A 20,503-nucleotide genomic window follows, 5' to 3' on the forward strand; every position below is an offset into this window, starting at 1 on the left:
AGGCTCCATTGTCAACTGTACCATGCTGGCAAAAGAAAAAATGAGAGTAAAGTATTAGTTTCCTATTGCTGATGTAACAAATTACCACAAACTTTGTGACTTAATGCAACACGAATGTATTCTCTCACAATTCTGCAGGCAGAGGTCTGAAACGGGTCTTACTGGGCTAAAATCAAGGTATGGCAGGACTGCATTCCTTTCCTAGGCTCTAGGGGACTATTTGTTTCCTTACCTGTTCCATTTTCTAGAGGCTATCTATACTCCTTGCTTCATGGGTCTCTTTCATCTTCAAAGTCAGCAATGGCCAGTCAAGTTGTTCTCATAACAAATCACTCTGATGCTGACTCTTTTGCCTCCATCTTCCACTTTTGGGACTTTCTGATTGCATCGGGCCTGTTATCCAGCTTATCCAAGATAATCTCCTTCATTTAAGGTCAGCTGATTAGCAATTTAATTCTATCTTCAACCTTAAATTCCCCCTTACCACGTAACTTAACATATTCAAAGGTTCTGGGAATTAGGATCTTTGAACGGACATTATTATGCCTTCCACAAGGAGGATATATCTGCTTAAAGTCTTTGCCTTGAAATGGTAAACATCACTTCTAGTTACATTCCATGGTTGAAGATTAGTATAGCTGAAAGGGAAACTGATTAAAAACTCTTGAGTGGGAATCATATTCCAATTACAGCTATGTCCTATGTTAACAAAAATTAGCTTTTGGTGGACAGTCAACTTTCTCTGACACAAAGATTTCATGGCTGGCTCAAGGTATGGCTAGAATCTGTGTGCTGAAGCACTAGGTGCTAGTGATACATAACAAGATTATGCTCAACTCATAAAATTAATAAAGTGCACTCTCTCTCACTTTTCTGTTATGAAGATGTTACAATGGCATTGCCAATTCTTTTTCATTAAAAATTTGCTAACATTCATCTATCAGACCACATAGGTTTTGTTTTGGGGGTCGTAGCTTTTTGACAATTTTATTTCTCCTGTGGTAACTGGTCTATTTATATTTTCTGTATTTTTGGAGAGGAGGATCAATTTTGGAACTTCATATTTTCCCAGAAAACTATCCATTTCATCCAGGTTTCCAAATTTATTTTCATAGAATTGAGATTTATCTCATAATTCATCTAAATTTGTTTATTCTGCAATCTTATTTTTGTGTATTTGTAATTTTTTTCTTGATCCAGTTAGCTAATATTTTTCACATTTTGCTACCATTTTCAAAAAACAACAGATCTTGGATTTATTCATATGTCCAACCATTTTCCTATTTCTATTTTGTATCTCTTTTCATTTTTTATTAAGTTCTATTTTTTATTTCTTCAGGTTCATTATTGTTCTAATGCCTTGAGTCAAATCTTTTTAATATGTTTATATTCAGTTATTCTCATTAGCATAAATTTTTTAAGTGATGAATTTTCCTCTAATCACAGCTTTAGCTAGATCTATAGATCTGATATGTAGTGTTTTTATTATCTCTATTTTCAAAATATTACATAATTTCAGATTTGGTTTCCTCTTTTACCTTTCCCCTTTTATAAGCACTTGAGAAAAAAATTTTAAAATAAGGCTTTCATCCCATCTCACCAAGTTTATTTTCCAGTTTAATGTATTGTTATCAGAGAAATTGCCTATATTTTTACTTCTCGAAAATTTTCCTTGTGGTCTAATATAGTTACTTTTATGAATACAAGTTGCATTTTTTTAGCCTACAAAATTTGATATCACTATTTGTATTAATTATAGCATGTACATTTTCCACATACTCATCTTTTGTCTACTTACATTGTCATAGGTTGAGAAGTATGAGTTAAAGACTCCTTATACTGATGTATTGTTTCATGTAATTCCCAAAGGCTGTCAATGACTTCGAATACTATGTTACCTGATACACAGATATTCATAATGGTTAGATCTTTACTAAGGACTGCCTTCTTGACAATTATAACATGTCCTCCTCCTTTTCTTTATTTGTAATGTGCTGGACCTTATCTAATGTTAAGATTGTGACTTCTGACTTCGTTTTATCAGCCTGGTATGGCTTTTTCTATTTTTTATTTCCAATATTGCTGAGTAGCTTTAAATACAGCATATATTTCTTTTATAAATCCAATCTGGAAGATTTTTGGACCATTTAAATTTGCTGATAGGCCATATAGATTTTGTCGTGCGATTGTGTTTTATGTTAGCATTGTTTTTGTTGCTTTTACAAATGTTTCACTAAATGATCTGTAATTTCCTTGTTTTGTTTAGTGAGTGTTCATTTGGTAATTTAGAAAGTTTACATTTTAAAAATCTTATCTAAGCCTGGGTTCCTCAGAAAGTACAGCCTGAAACAAAAGCCCATATATTATTACCATTTTAGGACAGGCAATGTCAAAAAGACTGAGAAACAAGGGAAATAAGGCAAGAAATGAGAAAGCCAATACAAGCATTATCATTAGCTACTGCTTGACAATTGTTTGCTCAAGCAAGCTCTGAGAGAGAGAGTAAATGGAATAACATTTCCATTTTACATATAAAAACACTGAGACCTAACAAAGTTATTCAACTCATCCAAAGTCTCATCACCAACAGTGGCAGTGGCAAGGCTTATGCTTAGTCCAGTTCCCTACTGTTTCCATTGATTCTGTCAGTATACCACCTTTTGATTCTGTCACTGCTTGTCTTCTTCACATTTATTAGATGACTACTGTATTTCTCTGGTAATGAGACAGGGAAACAGAGATAAATACTTGGATGCTAACTGAAATCAAAGTTTAATGACTACTAAATGCCTTTACTGCCCTGAATTCCTGAATTCAAATCTCTGCCATTCTCTTTTCTTTTTTTCTTTATCTCATTTTACACCTGTTGTCTGTATACTTTCTCAGGGCTCTATGGACAATTCTTGCGTTTTATCTATATCATTTCTGTGACCTTTTCTGTCTATAAAGTCAAATAGTATGTCACTTTGCTTTACAATTGCCAGTCACTGGTGGATTTCATCATTGTTCATTTACCTCCCAAAAGATGTTTATTCAGTAGAATTACTTTCTTTTCTCATTTTTGATTTTTCCATTCTGAGCATTTTCAAATGCTGTAATGTCAACAGCACTAAACTCTGGAGAATCAGAATGAAGAATGGTTCTTCTCTTAAGAATGAGCTTGCTTTATGATGACTGTAGGTTATTAAAGAAATTAAATGTGAGGAAATTCTGTATTTCAGCAGACATATATTTTTTGATGTGTTTATTTAGGTAGTTTAATTCCCCACTTTTATTATGTTCTAATACAAGTAACTTTAATATTTACTGAAGTTTTAACAAATAAAGAACCTAAATAAACCAAAACAATGTTGACAGAAAAATATACATTCAAATGAGCAAAAAGCTTAATGTTTTTAAAACCAAATTTTTAAATACCTCAGAAACTAGTTATATCAAAAGAGGTAGTAATCTTCGCCTTCTTGCCACCAACATCCTAGATAAGATATGGGCCTGTAGTGGGTAGAATTGTGTCCCCCAAAAGATATGTCAAATCCTAACACATGGTACCCTGTAAATGTGACCTTATTTGGAGACAGGGTCTTTGCGGATGCAGTCAAGATGAGGTCATATTGGATCATGGTGAACTCTAACCCAGTGCTGGTCTCCCTAGAAAAAGAGTTTAGACACGGATACAAACATAGAAGACAAGGTAGAAGACCACTTAACAACAAAACTGAGATTCGAGTCAAGCCACTATAGGCTAAGGAACAGTAGGGATTGCTGGCAACCACCAAAAGCCTAGGAAGTATTCTTTGCTAGGGCCTAAGGAGGAAGCATGGCACTGGGACATTGTGAATCTGGACATTTAGTCTCTGGAACTGTTAAGAGAATAAATTTCTGTTGTTTAAAGCCACCCAGTTTGTGGTAACTTGTTATAGCACATCTAGGAAACTAATACAGATTTTCTTATAATTAATAAAAATTAAACTTTTATTTGGAATGATTTCCCCCTTTCATAATTAAACAGTGCCCTATTTTAGTAAAAGGCATAATATTTCATGCTAATAAACCAATTTACTCAGAAAAACATGAACCTTTGAAAAAATACAACTTAAGACATAAGCTTTGTTATTTTCAAATTGTAGGGCTTGTCTTTACTTACATATCTTGCCTATAGACCTTACCTTAAAATAGGTAACTATAATAGATTACTAAGAACAAAGTAACAAAAATAGACAGTAAATATCAGTACTAAATCCAATAAACTTTGTTGTGTATATATATGTTAGTATGTAACATATATAGTATGTTATGTACTTTTTAAATATAACTTTTATATATTAAAAGAAGACAAAAGAACAGCAACTTATTTTACCCAAACTCAATAAAGGCTACTGAAATCTTTTAGCTGTGACAGAGACCAATCATTTTACCTTAAACATTTAACTGCATGTACAATCACTGATAGGAAACTAAAACAGTTCCCTTTTACACTATTCTTTCTTGCCAATGTTCCCATACAAACGTTAAGGATTTTTGTACTTAATAAAATTCAAATTGTTCTTAGTGTGTTTAACACAACCATTCACACAAGTAATACAGATATATGGCAAATCAATCATGCTATCATCAATTAATAACTGAGAACCATACATGATGAGGATAGTTATATATTTACATGCATATTATCACATGTGCATTTGATTTATAGAAACATACATTAGTATGCATATTCTTATAGAAGAGGAGGCAGATGCACCTATAAACTTTATTCATCTTAAGAGCCAACAAATTAAAAAAAAATATGGAAAAAAAAACCACAGCTGCTAAGAGCTGTTCCATTTTAAATGCAGGTAAAGACAAAATTGATCTTTCAATAGCAACAGCCTTATAAAATAATTTAGTCTGCAAAATTCAATTTTATAATTGAAGTAACTTATCACCATTGTAAGAATTAAGAAAATGCATTAAAGAGATTCTCAACTCTTCAGTAATTACTCCAGAACCATAAAAAGGCATCACAAAGAAGGAACAGATATGCGCTCCATAGTCCAAAAGAAATGAATTATTAAGTCTATCAAACTGATACTTCTTCCTAAAATTACTACATTCTTTCAAGTAACTAATTTAAACATAAAAGCTGCAAATAGAGGGTAACCTACCATACACAACATTCTGATAGATTGACAGTATATTTATGAATATGTGCCCTCACAGATATATAGGCAATAGATCATAAAGATGCTGATGTGACTATAAAATTAAAAAACTGAAAGGTCAGAAGGCACATTCTAAAGAATATAAAATGAAATAAAATGAAAATATACTAATATAGTAAAATTATCTATAAACTACTATTTGAGGCTTTAAAAACAAAAACAAAAAAATCACATACACATTTAAATCTTCTTATGCAAAATCAAAAAATATTTCCTTACAAAGTTTAAAGGGCTTTTTAAATTATTATTTAGGTCCAAAAAAAAGTTTTTAAAAATCACAACAGAAATAAGAGAAAATAAAATGTTCTTCCAATTTCAATATTCTATATAGCACCTCACTTTCTCCTAATTTTTCCTTAAACTAAAAGGAAACCAGGTATCATTAGTGTGGCAGAGAGTTCACTGTAGATTCAGTGTGATTTTCCTTATCCTGCTTTTCTTCACGTGGTGAATCTAGTTCATTTCTGCTATATTCGTCCTCACTGGAATCACTGTCCGATCCACCTTCCTCCATCCTGAGAGACTGATTGTCATTAGAAGCACTTTCATAGGCTTTGTCTGTGGGAACAGCTCCTTTCCGTTGGGGCAAGATAGTAAAAAATGCTTCTTGCCAGTCTCTTGTTTCCAGGTATTCCAGAATAATTTCAAACACTGCAATAAAGACAAACTCTGTACATTTCTTAGCCAAGTTCATCACAATGCTGCACAATGTCTTTTAAAATACATTGCCTTTGTGTTAAGAGTGCTAGTTTGTCCTAATAACTACTTTGTTCTTATTTCTTCTTTCTATTGTCTGTCAAGCCCGATTTGCCCCAAGGTACTTAAGCCTATTACCTCCTATCTAGCTTTTTCTCAGTTCAGTTCTTAAGCACTCAGAAATTTACCAGTATCCCATGTCAATTATAATCAATAAATATCTTTTCAGTTTCTCTCCTACTCTTTTTTAGCCCCTTCACATCTTTATCCTTTACATGCTAACAACCTAGTTAGCATTCACTTAACTTTCTTCATGTTTCCTGTAAAGAGCCACTTACACTAGGACCTCCTTGCCTGGCTTTTTTCTTTTTTCTTTTCACATTGGTTGTAGTAAAGAGTATCAATATTGTCTCCAGGGTACTCTCACATCAGCATACTGCTGAAGGGCTAACCTGAATTACTTTGTGGAAAAAGTAATTTCTACTATATATCAAAGGTTTTAGAGGCAATTCATTTGTTGAATCGATAATTTCATTTTTATAACTCCCTAGAACCTGCTATATAGAAAGTAGCGCATAAAAAGTTTAATAAGTAGTTGTGTATTGACTAAAAACTCGGCTTAAAATTTTTTTTAAAGCAAAGTCCAGGCAAAGACCAGTACAAGGATGTCTACTTCAATGTTATTTGCAACAGCAAAAAGAAAAAAACACAATTCAATCATAGTAGAATGGTTAAATTACTGTATATTCAAATGATGCACTAGTACATAGCCATTAACAACCATTTTTTAAATTTATTTATTTGAGACAAGGTCTCACTCTGCCACCCAAGCTGGAGTGCAGTGGCACAAACATGGCTCACTGCAGCCTCCACCTCCTGAGCTCAGGTGATCCTCCCATCTCACCCTCCTGAATAGCTAGGACTACAAGCACCCACCATCATGCCCAGCTAATTTTTGTATTTTTTGTAGAGATGAAGTTTCACCACGTAGCCCAGGCTGTGTTTGAACTCCTGGGCTTAAGTGATCTGTCTGCCTCGGTCTCTCAAAGTGCTAGGATTAGGATTACAGGTGTGAGCCACTGTGCCTGGTCACCATTAACAATCATTCAATGACATGAAAAAATAAAGTAATAAAGGAGAGAAAATATCCCAGATTCACAACATTGTATGTAATATAGTAAAAATCCGATTATGTAATAAATAATAATATATATACATAGGAAAAGAACTAGAAGTCAACACCAAAAAGTTAACACCAAGTATCTCTGTGTAGTAAGACACAGCTAATTTTTTAATATTTTCATACATTTTCAAAATTTTCTAATACACATTATTTCTGTTACTTAAACAAATTATAAATTATTACTTTTTACAATTTTGTCTCCAGGAAGGTGTAATACTTTCTACTTGTTCAAATACTAAATGTAATACTCTTTCTCAGAATCTTTGCTCAGGTATATTTTCAGTTTATCCCTTACAGCTTACCATGATTAACTGCCAAAACTTTTCGACTATTCATCTTCACAAAATTTCCAAGCGGGAGCTGTGCATGATTGATTCCATAATCTGACGCTTGTTTATATGTGAGTCCCTAAAACAAAGACACTATGACTTCGACAAGAACATTAAATTATTTAAAGTTTCTGTAATAGTATAAATAATTTTTAGATAAGATTTATAGTTCAGAGAATTTATAGTTCAGAGAATATTATCTGAATGGGGGGTATGTGTGTGTTTTACTGCTCATTTGGAAACATTCTCTTGACAATAAGTATAGTCAATGTGCAGAGCATTTGTTTTAAGCTCCTCAAGTTACAAATGAGGAAACCAAAGACATTATGTTTCCTGCCGAGTTACAAAGCTCCTCAGTGGCAGAATCACAAGAAAAATCTGGCTCACATATCTCCTAACTGAAATATCTTTTCCGCATTCTACCCTGCCTTTATCTCAGTTTAAAATACAGTCCTGCACTGCATAACACAGTTTCAGGCAACGACAGATTTCATACACAGTGGTAGTCCCATAAGGTTATAATGGAGCTAAAACATTCCTGTCACCTAGTGACTTTGGAGCTGTTGGAACATCATACTGCAACACATTACTCATGTGTTTGTGGTGATGCTGGCAGAAACAAACCTGCTCATCACATAAAAGTACAGCACATACAATTACGTACAGTACATAACACCTGATAATGATAATAAATATGTTACCTGTTATGTATTTACTATACTTTTTATCGTTAGAGTGTACTCCTTCTACTCCTAAAAAAAAATAATAATTACATATAAAACAGCCTCACGCAGGTCCTTCAGGAGGCATTCCAGAAGAAGGCACTGTTATCACAGGAGATGACAGCTCCATGCATGTCATTACCCCTAAAGACCTTTCAGTGGACTAAGATGTAGAGGTAGAAGACAGTGATTTTGATGATCCCGACTCTATGTAGGCCTAGGCTAATGTGTGTGTTTGTGTCTTAGTTTTTAACAAAAAAGTTTAAAAAGTTAAAAAAAAAAAAAGAGGAAAAAAATTTTTTTAATTTTAAAAAGTTAAAAAATTAAGAATAGAAAGAAGCCTATGGAATAAGGATATATGAAGAAAATATTTTTGTACAGCTGTATAATGTGTTTATGTTTTAAGCTAAATGTTATTACAAGAGTCCAACAGTTTAAAAAATTAAGTTTCTAAAGTAAAAATGTTACAGTAAGCTAAGGTTAATTCATTATTGAAGAAAAAATTTTAAATAAATTTAGTATAGCATAAGTGTACAGTATTTATAAAGTCTACAGCAGTGTACAGTAATATCCAGGTCTTCACATTTATTTGCCACTCACTTACTGACTCACCTAGAACAACTTGCAGTTGTGCAGGCACCACTCATGGTAAGTGCCCTATACATGTATACCACGTATACCTGTATTTTAAAAATCTTTTATATCATCTATGTTTAAATATGTTTAGAAACACAAAGACCTTTATGTTACAATTGTCTACACTATTCAGTACAGTAACATTCTGTATAGGTTTGTAGCCTAGGAGCAATAGGCTATGCCATACAGCCTATGTGTAGGAGGCTATACCATCTAGGTTTCTGTAAGCACACTCTATAATACTGATATCACTTAATGACGTAATTCTCAGAACATATCCCCATCATTAAGCAACGTATGGCTGAACTTAAACTGAATTCCTATAGAAGCACCATCATTCTTCCCATAAATGTAAAAAAAAAATTACATTTCAATTAGTAACACTACTTTGCACAAATGGCAAAGACGAATTAAATGAAAACTTGAATTGAGAAATTTTAAATAACTGACTATAAGTTTTATTTTTCCTCGTCAATTAAAAAAACGCAGAATATGAATTTCATGTCTTCTCAAAATTAAAATCCTTGAAGCCTATGTCCAACCAGAACTGAAATGGTCAAAAAACAGAGTACAGGAGAAAGAAAAGCTCAGTTTCTCAATTGATGGTTTGCAAACTTGGTGGGGGGGCAAATAATAATAGATTGAAGCAGGTGCTTTTGAAAACAAAATTGTTTTAGTTCAGAGAAACATAAACATGAGAAAAAGTGTGGTTCTATATAAATAACAAAATAGAATTTTTCCACTAAGAAAAAAACAAAAAGGCTAAAAGATCATTCTGATAAAATTCCCTATGATGCAATAGAGCAGCAACTGTCCAATTGGTAGCCATGTGTGACTACTTAAATTTAAATTGATTATAATTTTAAAAATTCAGTTCTTCAGTCATACTGTACACATTTCAAGTGCTCAATAGCCACAGAGCTAACATACTGGACAAGCAGATATGAAGAATTTTGCATGCTGCAATGTAGCCGGTGAAGTACAAAATGACATTTTCTTTTAGAAAGTGCATTTCTGTAATTTTTCATCCAAATAAAGGTATGGATGGGAAGACAGAAAAGTACAAATGAAAGATAATAGAAAAAACATCCCATGAAAATAACATATTTAAAAACTAGTTTAAGTTCCAATGGCTTAGCAATTGATTAGCAGCAGAATCTTCTATCACTAAAGCATAGATAGCATTTAAGCATGTGGACTCCAGAGCAATCGGCCTGGTTTCAAATAGCTGCTTTGTCACCTACTACTGTTGATTTTAGACTTAATTTCTCTGTGCCGTGAATTCCTTACCTGTGGAATGTAGATAATAATAGCACTAATCTCACTGGGTTGAGTGAAGATTAAGCAAGCTAATATATGTGAAATACTTTGCTTAGCTCAAAAGGTGACTGACATATAGTAGGCACTCAATAAAGATGAGCTATCATTAGTATTATTGTTACTTTCAGGAAATGGTGATATATCAATTTTAAGAACAAGCAAAAGCAAAAATAAAAATTTAATAGTACCTTGTGATGGTTGTGATCTACTAATCCTCCAATCACATAGGCCTTTGATTCATCTAATTCCTTCAGTATATTAGGTGAATCTGATGTAAGGTAAATCAGGTCTTCTTTTTTTATGAGTTCACTATAGTGCTCTGGTTTGATATGGATATCCTTTAAGACAACAGGGAAAGAGGGTACTAATTAATAAGACCTTATGAAAGTTGGCTAAAAATGATTACTCTCTTTTCCCAAAACAAATCCATTCAAAAACATATGAAACAAAGTTTGAGATAATATAATTACAATGCATTATTTTGAATTGACTACATCAATTTCTTATGTCTCACACTTTGATCATTTAAATAGCCTCTTAATTTTATTTCCTCCTTGTTGGTCTCAGACCCCTCCAACCTACTTCCACACACTGATAGCAGGCTCATTTTCTAAAAACACTATTTTCAATGTTTTATCTTTTTCTGCGGGATAAAATCTAAACTCCTTAATATAAAAACTCTTTCCTGAATATGACAATAATCTACTTTTCCAACGTTATTTCCGTTCCAACAAAACAAACGCATTTTTACTGCCATGTATTTGCTCACATTGTTCTACGACCAAAGAATGCCTTCTCCAATTACTTCCTCTCCATCTACATGAATCATGAAACGGAAATAGCTGGCTACGTGCGGTGGCTCATGCTTATAATCCCAGCACTTTGGAAGGCTGAGGCAGGTGGATCACAAGGTCAGGAGTTCGAGACCAGCCTGGCCAACATGGTGAAATCCTGTCTCTACTAAAAATACAAAAATTAGCTGGGCGTGGTGGCGGGCGCCTGTAATCCCAGCTACTCGGGAGGCTGAGGCTGGAGAATTGTTTGAATCCCGGAGGCAGAGGTTGCAGTGAGCCGATCGTGCCATTGCACTCCAGCCTGGGTGACAGTGCAAGAGACTATGTCTCAAAAAAAAAAAAAAAAAAAGAAAGAAAGAAAAGGAAATAGCTTATAGATTTAATTAATTCCATGTATCTGTTTCTACAAAGAGACACACATTTGAAAACTTCTTCACCAAAATTGTCAGGTCACAGGTACAAAATTGAACAATAGCTGGCAGTCATGATTTTGTAAGCCACACTGATTGCATAAAAGATGTATCACCAGGTTCAGATGACACTTATCCATAATTTTTAATGAAACCAAGAGTGAAGCAAAAGAACTCTCTCCTAAAATGTATAATTAATAAACAGCCAGTTTTCTGGAAAATGTTGTATTACAAATTTAATAAAGGCCCCAAGAGGAACCTGATTAATTAGAGACCAATGAATCTCAAGTCTCTCTGGAAAGGTGATGGTATAAATGATAAATTTAACAAGCCGCAAAATAACTGAAAACATGCCTCTTTTAATTTATTACACTATTTCTTAGAAAAATGGGCACAAATATAGGATTTGGTAAATATATTGTACTTAAAAACTTAAAAGCCTTTGAAAATGTTTCATATCATAGGCTATTAATAAAATAAATGCCTTCATTATGGAATTAGTGAGTGTGAAAGGGAAAGTGTGTCACTGAGAGAACTGACTTTGAGAAAGAAAAAAGGTATAGGGATAACCCAGTACTTCCCTAAATAGGATCAAGTTCCTCAGGGACTGGTACCAAAGCCAATCTATTTAGTCACCTTTACCAATGACAGAGAACAATTTGCTCCAGTAGAAAAAATTGTGAGGCCACATAGGCAATTTTAAATATTCTAGTATCCAAATTTTAAAAAGTGAAAATAGGTGAAATTAATTTTAACAATTTATTTTATTAATACAGTATACCCAAAATTTTATCCTTTGAACATATACTAAATATTTTAAAAATTACCTAGGAGATATTCACATTCTTTCTCTTTTGTGGTACTGAGTCTTTGAAATCCAGTATGTATTTCACATTCATAGCACATCTCAATTCACAATTCAGACTGTCACATTTCAAGTTCAATAGCCACATGCGGTTAGTGGCCAGCACAGAGTAACAAGAAACAGAATGCAGGCACACTTCCAAAATTTAGAGTGACTTCATTTTTATAGGTAACATATAACGTATAGCTAGTATGCTAGGGAGAAATGATATAAAGGCCCTTAAAATTATTTCTTTTTAAAAATACGTTTTAAAAGTTGACCATAAAATAGGGAAGATTTAATGAGAACAAATAAAAGCTACCAGATGTCTCACTCCCTCCTTCAGCATCTCCGATTTGTAATCTTAGACTTAGGTTCAGAGATTACATCTGGAGATTGTTGTACTAAGTAGCATTATATAGAATTTAGGTACAAAATGTAGACCTTTAGAAACATAAAAATACTTGGAATTATGTGAGAGTTTATCTGTTTTAATTACCTTCCAGTTGACCCATCCTTTGTCATTTTCATCCATGTTCTTTTTCAGCTGGCCTCCGTGGCTTGTCAAGTAAAACTGATAAAAGATTTGTAAGTATAGAAAAAGAGAACAAATGACCATTTAAGTCTAATATTTTATTTCTCTCATCTACTCATCTGACGATCAATGAAACACAAAATATATTTATTCTCATTTATCTAGAAAAAAAAAATTTGTGACATGCTTTGAGCATACAATAAACTGTGGTAGAAATAGTATGTTTTGTGTGCATGTTTCATAACCCAGTAGCTGCAGTATCCCATTTACATTTTCATCCCAAGTAGTTATAACATGCCTGTACCTTAATCATCACTTGTCTGCAAACTCCCTGCTTCCATGTCAAGTTCCCACTCCTCTTTTTTTTTAAAATAATACAAAGTCTTCATAATTTTTCTTTGATTCTAAACCTTGATACCTATTTAAGTTTGAATCAAGGGTGAGAAGGGGTCTACTACAGATAAAAATGGGGATAAAAGGACTATCATAGAAGTGTGATATGAGACTATAAAACAAAAAGTACAAAATACAAAAATATAAAATTACTATCATTTGGTAAAAACAAAATTATCTAACCAAAATATACGAATAGTTCCTGGTTCTTAACATCAGTGAGCCAGTACTAATTTTTAGGTCACCTAGAATTCCAACAGAAAGATGTTATTCTTAACAGTGGCCAAATAGTCTCCAAAATCACTCCCTCATCTCAGCTTAAAAAAGACCTGTTAAAACTCTCAGTGACCCAAAAGAAAACTAAAAACCTTTAAGTAGACAAAACCTATACAACAGATACCATGACATATATCAAGCGGTGGCAGCCACAGCTTCTGCCTCTCTGTCCAATCTCTCTCCCACACTAGAAGTAATTGTAAACTGATAAACTGGCATAAAAATATATGTATGTCCCATAATGAAGATATCAACTACAGGCAATGAAAAGGCCAATTTGTATAAGACTGATGATTACCGGAAAGAGTGTGTCTAAGATAACATATTAAAAGATGTTTAAAATATTTTGCTTTATTTCTGTCAAAAAAATTTTTTTTTCACATAGACATTAAACAAGATTACTTGTAAGACTACTGCAAAGACTGTAGGAATTATCTGTCTTTTGCCACAAAAGATATAAAAGAAAACTAGAGTCTGCTTTAAAATCTTCAGACATACCTGTACAGGATGCAGTGCCCGTCGGTTTTCTGCATAACATCGTTGAATCTGCTTATGAAGTTTCTTAATGTCCTATTACAGAGTTTAATTTTTAAAGCAAAGTTATTAAAATTGTCTATGGCCATTCTATGATCTTAAAGGAATGGAATAAGCAGAAGGGATGACTATATACGTACAATTTTTCTAATACATTCTGATAAATGTTATTTGATTTCCTTACATACTAACAAAATTACTGTAAGTTAATGCTCTGTAAGTGACCCATTATTTCATATTTTGTATTTATTTAAAATGCTAGTTCATGAAAATGGCTACTCTCTTAAGAGACAACAACAAGACTTTTAGAGCCATAATATTACTATTTTCATGTTTTACCAACAACACTGGTAAAACCCCACAGATCTTTATGATTAATAAGTAGTTAATTTAGTTCTGTCATCTAGACTATGAAGTGTGTGTTTGTCTCTCTTTCCTGTCTGCACACATACTGACACACACACATACACACACATATAAATATACATATTTATTATATCAATGCAATTTGCTAGCTAATTTAACTTAGGAGAAAGAAAGTTTGAAAAAGTTAAGATTCATTTCAATACACAAATGTATATAAAAGGGATACTGCATACTAAAACAAAAATGATTCGACCTAATTCACATACAAGATTTTTCTGACAATGATTCATGATACCTTTAATACCATCAAGTCATCAAAACTACAGTCAATAATAAGGCGAAGGGTGCTATGAACAACATCTCTTCGAACACGTTTTCTGTCATTTCCATCTGAGTTCGATTCCATTTGACATTGTCGCTCTAATTTTTTCCTCTTGCGTTTTTCTTTTCGCTTTTGTCTAAAATTAGTAATTGGAATAACATTTTGTTATTGTGTATTCAGTTATTTACAAGACTCTTCTAAATAAACAATTACTTTTAAAAATCATCAGGTTAAATCATAAGAAACTGTCACTTCTGTGACCATTCAAAAATGGTCAAGTATTAGCAGTTTTATACAATCCATCTAAAAGCTTCAGATAGGAAGGAAATGAGCTTCCAAAAATGATCTAAAGCTTTCTATCTAAATCCTAACTATACTATCTGAATAGTTTCATTTGTTATTGGTATCATACTATCCCTAACCTTATAAATACTGAGTTTGAGTTATGATGAATTTTATTTTCATAATTCACCTATTTGATTTTTAAGCCATATTTATAAGGTATAGAAAAAAGCAAAATAAAATTGTTCATTAAAAAAATTACATACTTTTTCTCTAATTTACACCAACTACAGTTTATTTTCTCTCCATAAATTTTGGCATTTATTATAATGACAAATTTAGCCAAACTGCTTTCACCAAAACCTGCAACGGTTCTTGTGGCAAAATCAATGTTAGGCCAAAACTTGATCTTTCTGAGTTGGCTGTTTTTATTCCATAACTAGCACATGGAAACTAATTACATCCCTTATCTAAGTCAGCTGTTTCAAAAATTGTGCTGCTACTCATAATAAGGTTCTGCATTAGAAAAAGTGTTGAGTGCAAGATCATCAACAGTGCTAAAAGAAACCCCAACAATTTTAAAAAATAGTTTTAACAGCCAGTTGGCAGTGTTAGCTAACAATATACATTGTTAGCTTCAATTTTTTTCTCTTGCATTTTTCTTTACGCTTTTGTCTAAAATTAGTAATTGAATTTTAAGTAACACAATTACATTTAATATGCCAAAGGGCTATGCAAGGTCTAACATTCCATATCTCTAAATAGGAAGAGAGCATATACATTTTGAAACACATACTTGCGGAGTTCCCGTTGCTCTTCCCATTGTTTCTGTTTTATTAGTTTTTTCATTTGTCGTTTAGATATTGGTTCACACCCTTCACCTAATCTTGGCTTCTGGCTCTCCTCTTGATCTTCATTTATGCCTTGCTTTTTGTCAACATTAGAAGTTTCAATAAATGCTGGCAACATTTCAGATGACATTATTTGGTGCCTCTGAAAAATAACTTTTGACATGAACAGATAATTTACAAGCACAAAAAAGTTAAAAAACTCAAATAATCAATATGACTAAAGTTAAACCATAAAATAATAGAAATAAAACTTTAGACAAATAAATGTCATTTATTTGTAAATATCATTTAAATACCATTGAATATCAATTAAATATTCAGCAATGCTAGTAAAGGTCTAAAGAAATGGAGTGTTTCATATACTACTGGTGGTCATGGTATAATTTTTCCAGAAGGCAACACATATATATGTTTTAAGAGCTTCAAAATCTCTATTTAGACACCCTTTGACCCAGTAATTTATTTCCTTAAATTTCTGTAAATAAATCAGAAATGCACACAAAAATGTGCACAAGAGTATATGCAATGCAGTGTTATTTTTAACAGTGAAAAGTTAGAAACCTCCTGAATGTCAGTGAAAGGAAACTAAACAATTATGGTTAATCTATAACATGGGCAAGGAATATTAAGCAGCCAGTAAAACTTACATATCCAAAATTATTTAATGATAAGGGGAAACGGTTATACATTAAGCAAAATCAAAGAAAACAATATATACATTACGACCAACTTTTTAAAAAAGGTATACACACACACGTTTAATTCTTACCCATGGTTTTCTGCATTTTCTAAAGTTATATAATGAAAATACAGTTTTTAATAAAACAAAAAATTTTAATGAGATGAAAAGCATCTTTTCTATAGTCTTTAATGCTGTAGAATGAGGGAAACTACAAAAAGAACTGATTTTTAAAACTGAAATCAATAACCAAGAAATAAATTCACTTGATACAAATTAAAAATAGGGCAATCAAAATGACTTTAAAATAAATTTGGCTGAAATATTTCAGAGAGGTCATAAGGGAATAAGAAGTATAAGAACAAAACAGAAAATTGTGATATAAAAGCAGGCTTTACTAAAAAGCAAAACAAGAATCCGTGACAAAGAATCCGTGAAAACTAGGAAATGAAGACATAAAAAGTTCAATAGAAGAGACAAACTCCAGATTACTTGGAGTCCCAAGAAGTAACTGATGACTTAGAAGAAAATCTAACTCAGGATGCAGACAAAAATAGAACAGAAAAATAATATGGAGGAGCAGTAAAGACTTGGATAACAGAATAAGAGAGATACAGGAAAAAAAGGTAATTAGAGATAAACATATAGCCTCGAATGCATTCATTAATTTTTTTTTAAAAAGCTAGAAAGTAAGGTAAGCATTCAATTTGAGAAACTGGAGGTGGGGAAACAGAATAAGCCTAAAAAGGCTAGATGGAAAAAAATTTAAAAATATGCATTTTGATCCCCTGGATCACTTTTATTTTCCTTTCTTTCAATATACATTAAATAAAATTCAGCTATGCAGGTATCCAAAACAATACCGAGTGGAGGAAACTTAAAAGCACAATTAAAATTGACAGGAAACAAATTGCTCTCTTCATGAAATAATAATATTCCAAGAGAGCACATTTCTGTTTATCAGTGGCATCATTTTCAGTTAGTTCTCTATTTTATTCAAAAACGGCATGTGTTGATTAGCTCTATGTGAAGTTTTTTTTTTTTTTTTTTTTTTTCTGGAGAGAGTCTCGCTCTGTCGCCCAGGCTGGAGTACAGTGGCGCGATCTCTGCTCACTGCAACCTCCGCCTCCCGGGTTCAGGCGATTCTACTGCCTCAGCCTTCTGAGTAACTGGGATTACAAGTGCGCGCCACAACGCCTGGCTAATTTTTGTATTTTTAGTAGAGAAGGGGTTTCACCACGTTGGTCAGGCTGGTCTCGAACTCCTGACCTCGTGATCCGCCTGCTTCGGCCTCCTGAAGTGCTGGGATTACAGGCGTGAACCACCAGGCCCGGCCCACGTGAAGACTTTTTAAAGAGCAATGTAATGTTTTACAGCTCATGTACACCAGGGGGAGCATTTGCCTTTCCTAAGAAGTCTTAAGTTAAATTTAATATGACCTGTCATAGTACAGTAATGTTTCAATCTCTCAAATACAAGGAAAGGTCATGAGATGGTCAACATCTTCATCATCATCACCATCATCATCATCATCATCATCATCATCTTTTTTAAAACTATTCGTAATTAAGAAAACGACTGTACTAAGTGAAGTTTTTAGGCTTTAAATAAGCCGGGTGCACTGAGACAAATGGAATGCAACAAAAATGATGCTAACTTGATATCTTATAAATTATTCCGTATAGTATACTTTACAAAGATATCTACCAAGTCGCACTGTCTACACTATACAATAAGTATAATGTATATCTACACTGCACTATGTACTAGCGTGTTCAGATTACCTGTTAAGCAAAACAGCATTTTCTTAGGTATACTTGCTTTCTAATTGTTTTAGTTTGGGCAATAATTTATAAAATTCCATGGCAGAGTTTTTCATTCCTTTCTCACACGCAGTGATGCTCACAGTACATTTTCATTCATTCAACCAAGTTCAACAAATGTTCAAGAACGTATTTTACAGTAACTATAAAAATATTTGTGTGAGGTCGGGCGCAGTGGCTCATGCCTGTAATCCCAACACTTTGGGAGGCTGAGGTGGGCGGATCACCTGAGGTCAGGAGTTCAAGACCAACATGGCGATACCTCGTCTCTACTAAAAATACAAAAATTAGCCAGGCATGGTGGTGGACGCCTGTAATCCCAGCTACTCGGGAGGCTGAGGCAGAAGAATCGCTTGAACTGGGGAGGCAGAGGTTGCAGTGTGCCATGATCGCAGCACTGCACTCCAACTAGGGCAACAGAATAAGACTCCGTCTCCAAAAAAAAAAAAAAAAAAAAAAAATTTTACATATATGTGTGTGTGTGGGTGTGTGTGAAATTTTACTTCTGCATAAAATTTTAAAAATTTGTGGGGTTCATTCGCAGACATAGGTTATCAGGTGGGCTTACAAACTATCTCGCTTTGTAAGGCAAGGATACATCCTACATCAATGAGTACCAAAAGAAAAAAAAAGTTTTTAAAAACTGCATTAAGTTATGGATTGGGATAAAATAAATAACCGTCGTAATTTATGACAGTCTCCCTTTCAGAAAAATCTCAACCAATGTGGGAATAATGCAGATTGGAAATAATGACAGCGATAGCAAAGGAATGCCTTTTTTTTTTTTTTTTGAGAGGTAGTCTTGCTAGGTCGCCCAGGCTGGAGCGCAGTGGCGCAATCTCGGCTCACCGCAACCTCCGCCTCCCGGGTTCAAGCGAGTCTCCTGCCTCAGCCTCCCAAGTAGCTGGGACTACAGGTGCGCGCTACCACGCCCAGCTAATTTTTGTTATTTTTAGTAGAGACGGGGTTTCACCACGTTGGCTTGGATAAACTCCATCTCTTGACCTCGTGATCCACTCGCCTCGGCCTCCCAAAGTGCTGGGATTACAGGCGTGAGCCACCGTGCCCGGCCTTTCTTGTTTGTTTGAGACGGAGTTTCGCTCTTGTTGCCCAGGCTGGAGTGCAATGGCGCAATCTCGGCTGATTGCAACCTCCGCCTTCCGGGTTCAAGCAGCCCCCCCCCTCAGTAGCTGGGATTACTGGCATGCGTCACCACGCCCGGCTAATTTTGTATTTTCAGTAGAGACGGGGTTTCACCATGTTGGTCAAGCTGGTCCCGAACTCCTGACCTCAGGTGATCCACCGGCCTTGCCCTCCCAAAGTGCGGGGATTATAGAGGTGAGTCACCGCGCCCGGCCAGGAATGCCCTTTTTAAAGACATGCGGACTAAACGTGGAGCAGCGAAAAGCCCTTTGTTCACTTCAGTTGTCAAGCCTTTTGGGCAGAGGGTTGGGAATGGAAGGGGCAGAGGAAATTCTTTCAGAAAGTGACAAGTAATGTGTCGCCATCCTCTTCATATCTGTAGAAAAATTCCCAAATTTAAAGTATTTCAGTGAAATCAAGTAACACTTCGATCTTTTTAAAACTGTCCTCAGCTCACAGAACCTAGAGCAACTTCCCCTCGGGCTCTCTACATTTCAGAGTTCAGCGACGTCAGCCTTTTGCAGGAAAAATAAGGTAAAGCAGCTTTAAAGAGGTAAAGCCCACGGTCTCTAGCCACGAAGTGGCAGGGCCATAACACACTTTCCGGCCCTTTAGAGTACGGATTTCCCACTGATTCTTTGCAAACTCACTTTTCACATACTACGGGCCGATGGCAACCCCAAAACACACGCCGACGGAAAGCGCCCCACCACGGGGGCGGAGCCTCGCCCACTATCCCTTCTAGGCTCCCAGCCAGCAAACGCATTTCAGAGACGGTATTAAGCTGTCGCTGGCGAACCAGGGAGCAGCTGGGTAGGCCGCGGGGGACGCCTGTCATCGACGTCATTTCCTTCAGCAAGAGCGCCGCAGGCAACCACTTCCACACCACTGCTCCCCTCTCCCCCGGAAGCCCTTGTTGCTACTCGGGGGCTGCATGGCACGCGCCCCTTTGCGCCCAGAGAATACCATAGTGCAGGGGAACGCCAACCAGTGCCAGGGCACTTACCGAGCTGAAGAGTTGATAGGGAAGTGAAATCTCAGAAAGAAAGCCTTTCTGGGTTGGCCTGGTTACCGCTCACGCTTCCTTCCACAGAAACTTCAATTCCCAGAGGCAGGGGCGGTAGTTACACAGTGGAGGCTACGGCGGTTGCGTCTTACGTCATC

The 20,503-nt window shown here is 34.7% G+C and overlaps 1 protein-coding gene across 3 annotated transcripts; it reads right to left on the minus strand.

Moving 5' to 3' along the window:
* Positions 1 to 3,220: 3,220 nt before the first annotated feature.
* On the minus strand, positions 3,221 to 20,503 carry TRMT10A (tRNA methyltransferase 10A). Of its 3 annotated transcripts, none has more exons than XM_054485414.2 (8): positions 20,346 to 20,503; positions 15,640 to 15,847; positions 14,535 to 14,697; positions 13,838 to 13,909; positions 12,635 to 12,709; positions 10,276 to 10,425; positions 7,383 to 7,488; positions 3,221 to 5,852 (listed from the first exon to the last, which is right to left on the minus strand). In XM_054485414.2, exons 2-8 carry the CDS (start codon positions 15,822 to 15,824, stop codon positions 5,584 to 5,586), a joined length of 1,020 nt encoding a protein of 339 aa, XP_054341389.1. In that variant the 5' UTR covers positions 15,825 to 15,847; positions 20,346 to 20,503; the 3' UTR covers positions 3,221 to 5,583. The 3 variants fall into 3 exon arrangements, with proteins under 3 accessions (XP_054341389.1, XP_063519999.1, XP_054341390.1); XM_063663929.1 differs by having other exon boundaries at positions 15,640 to 15,836; positions 20,346 to 20,472; XM_054485415.2 differs by lacking the exon at positions 20,346 to 20,503 and adding an exon at positions 19,990 to 20,182.

The sequence above is a fragment of the Pongo pygmaeus genome, chromosome 3 (assembly GCF_028885625.2).
Source record: "Pongo pygmaeus isolate AG05252 chromosome 3, NHGRI_mPonPyg2-v2.0_pri, whole genome shotgun sequence".
Taxonomy (NCBI): Eukaryota; Metazoa; Chordata; class Mammalia; order Primates; family Hominidae; genus Pongo; species Pongo pygmaeus.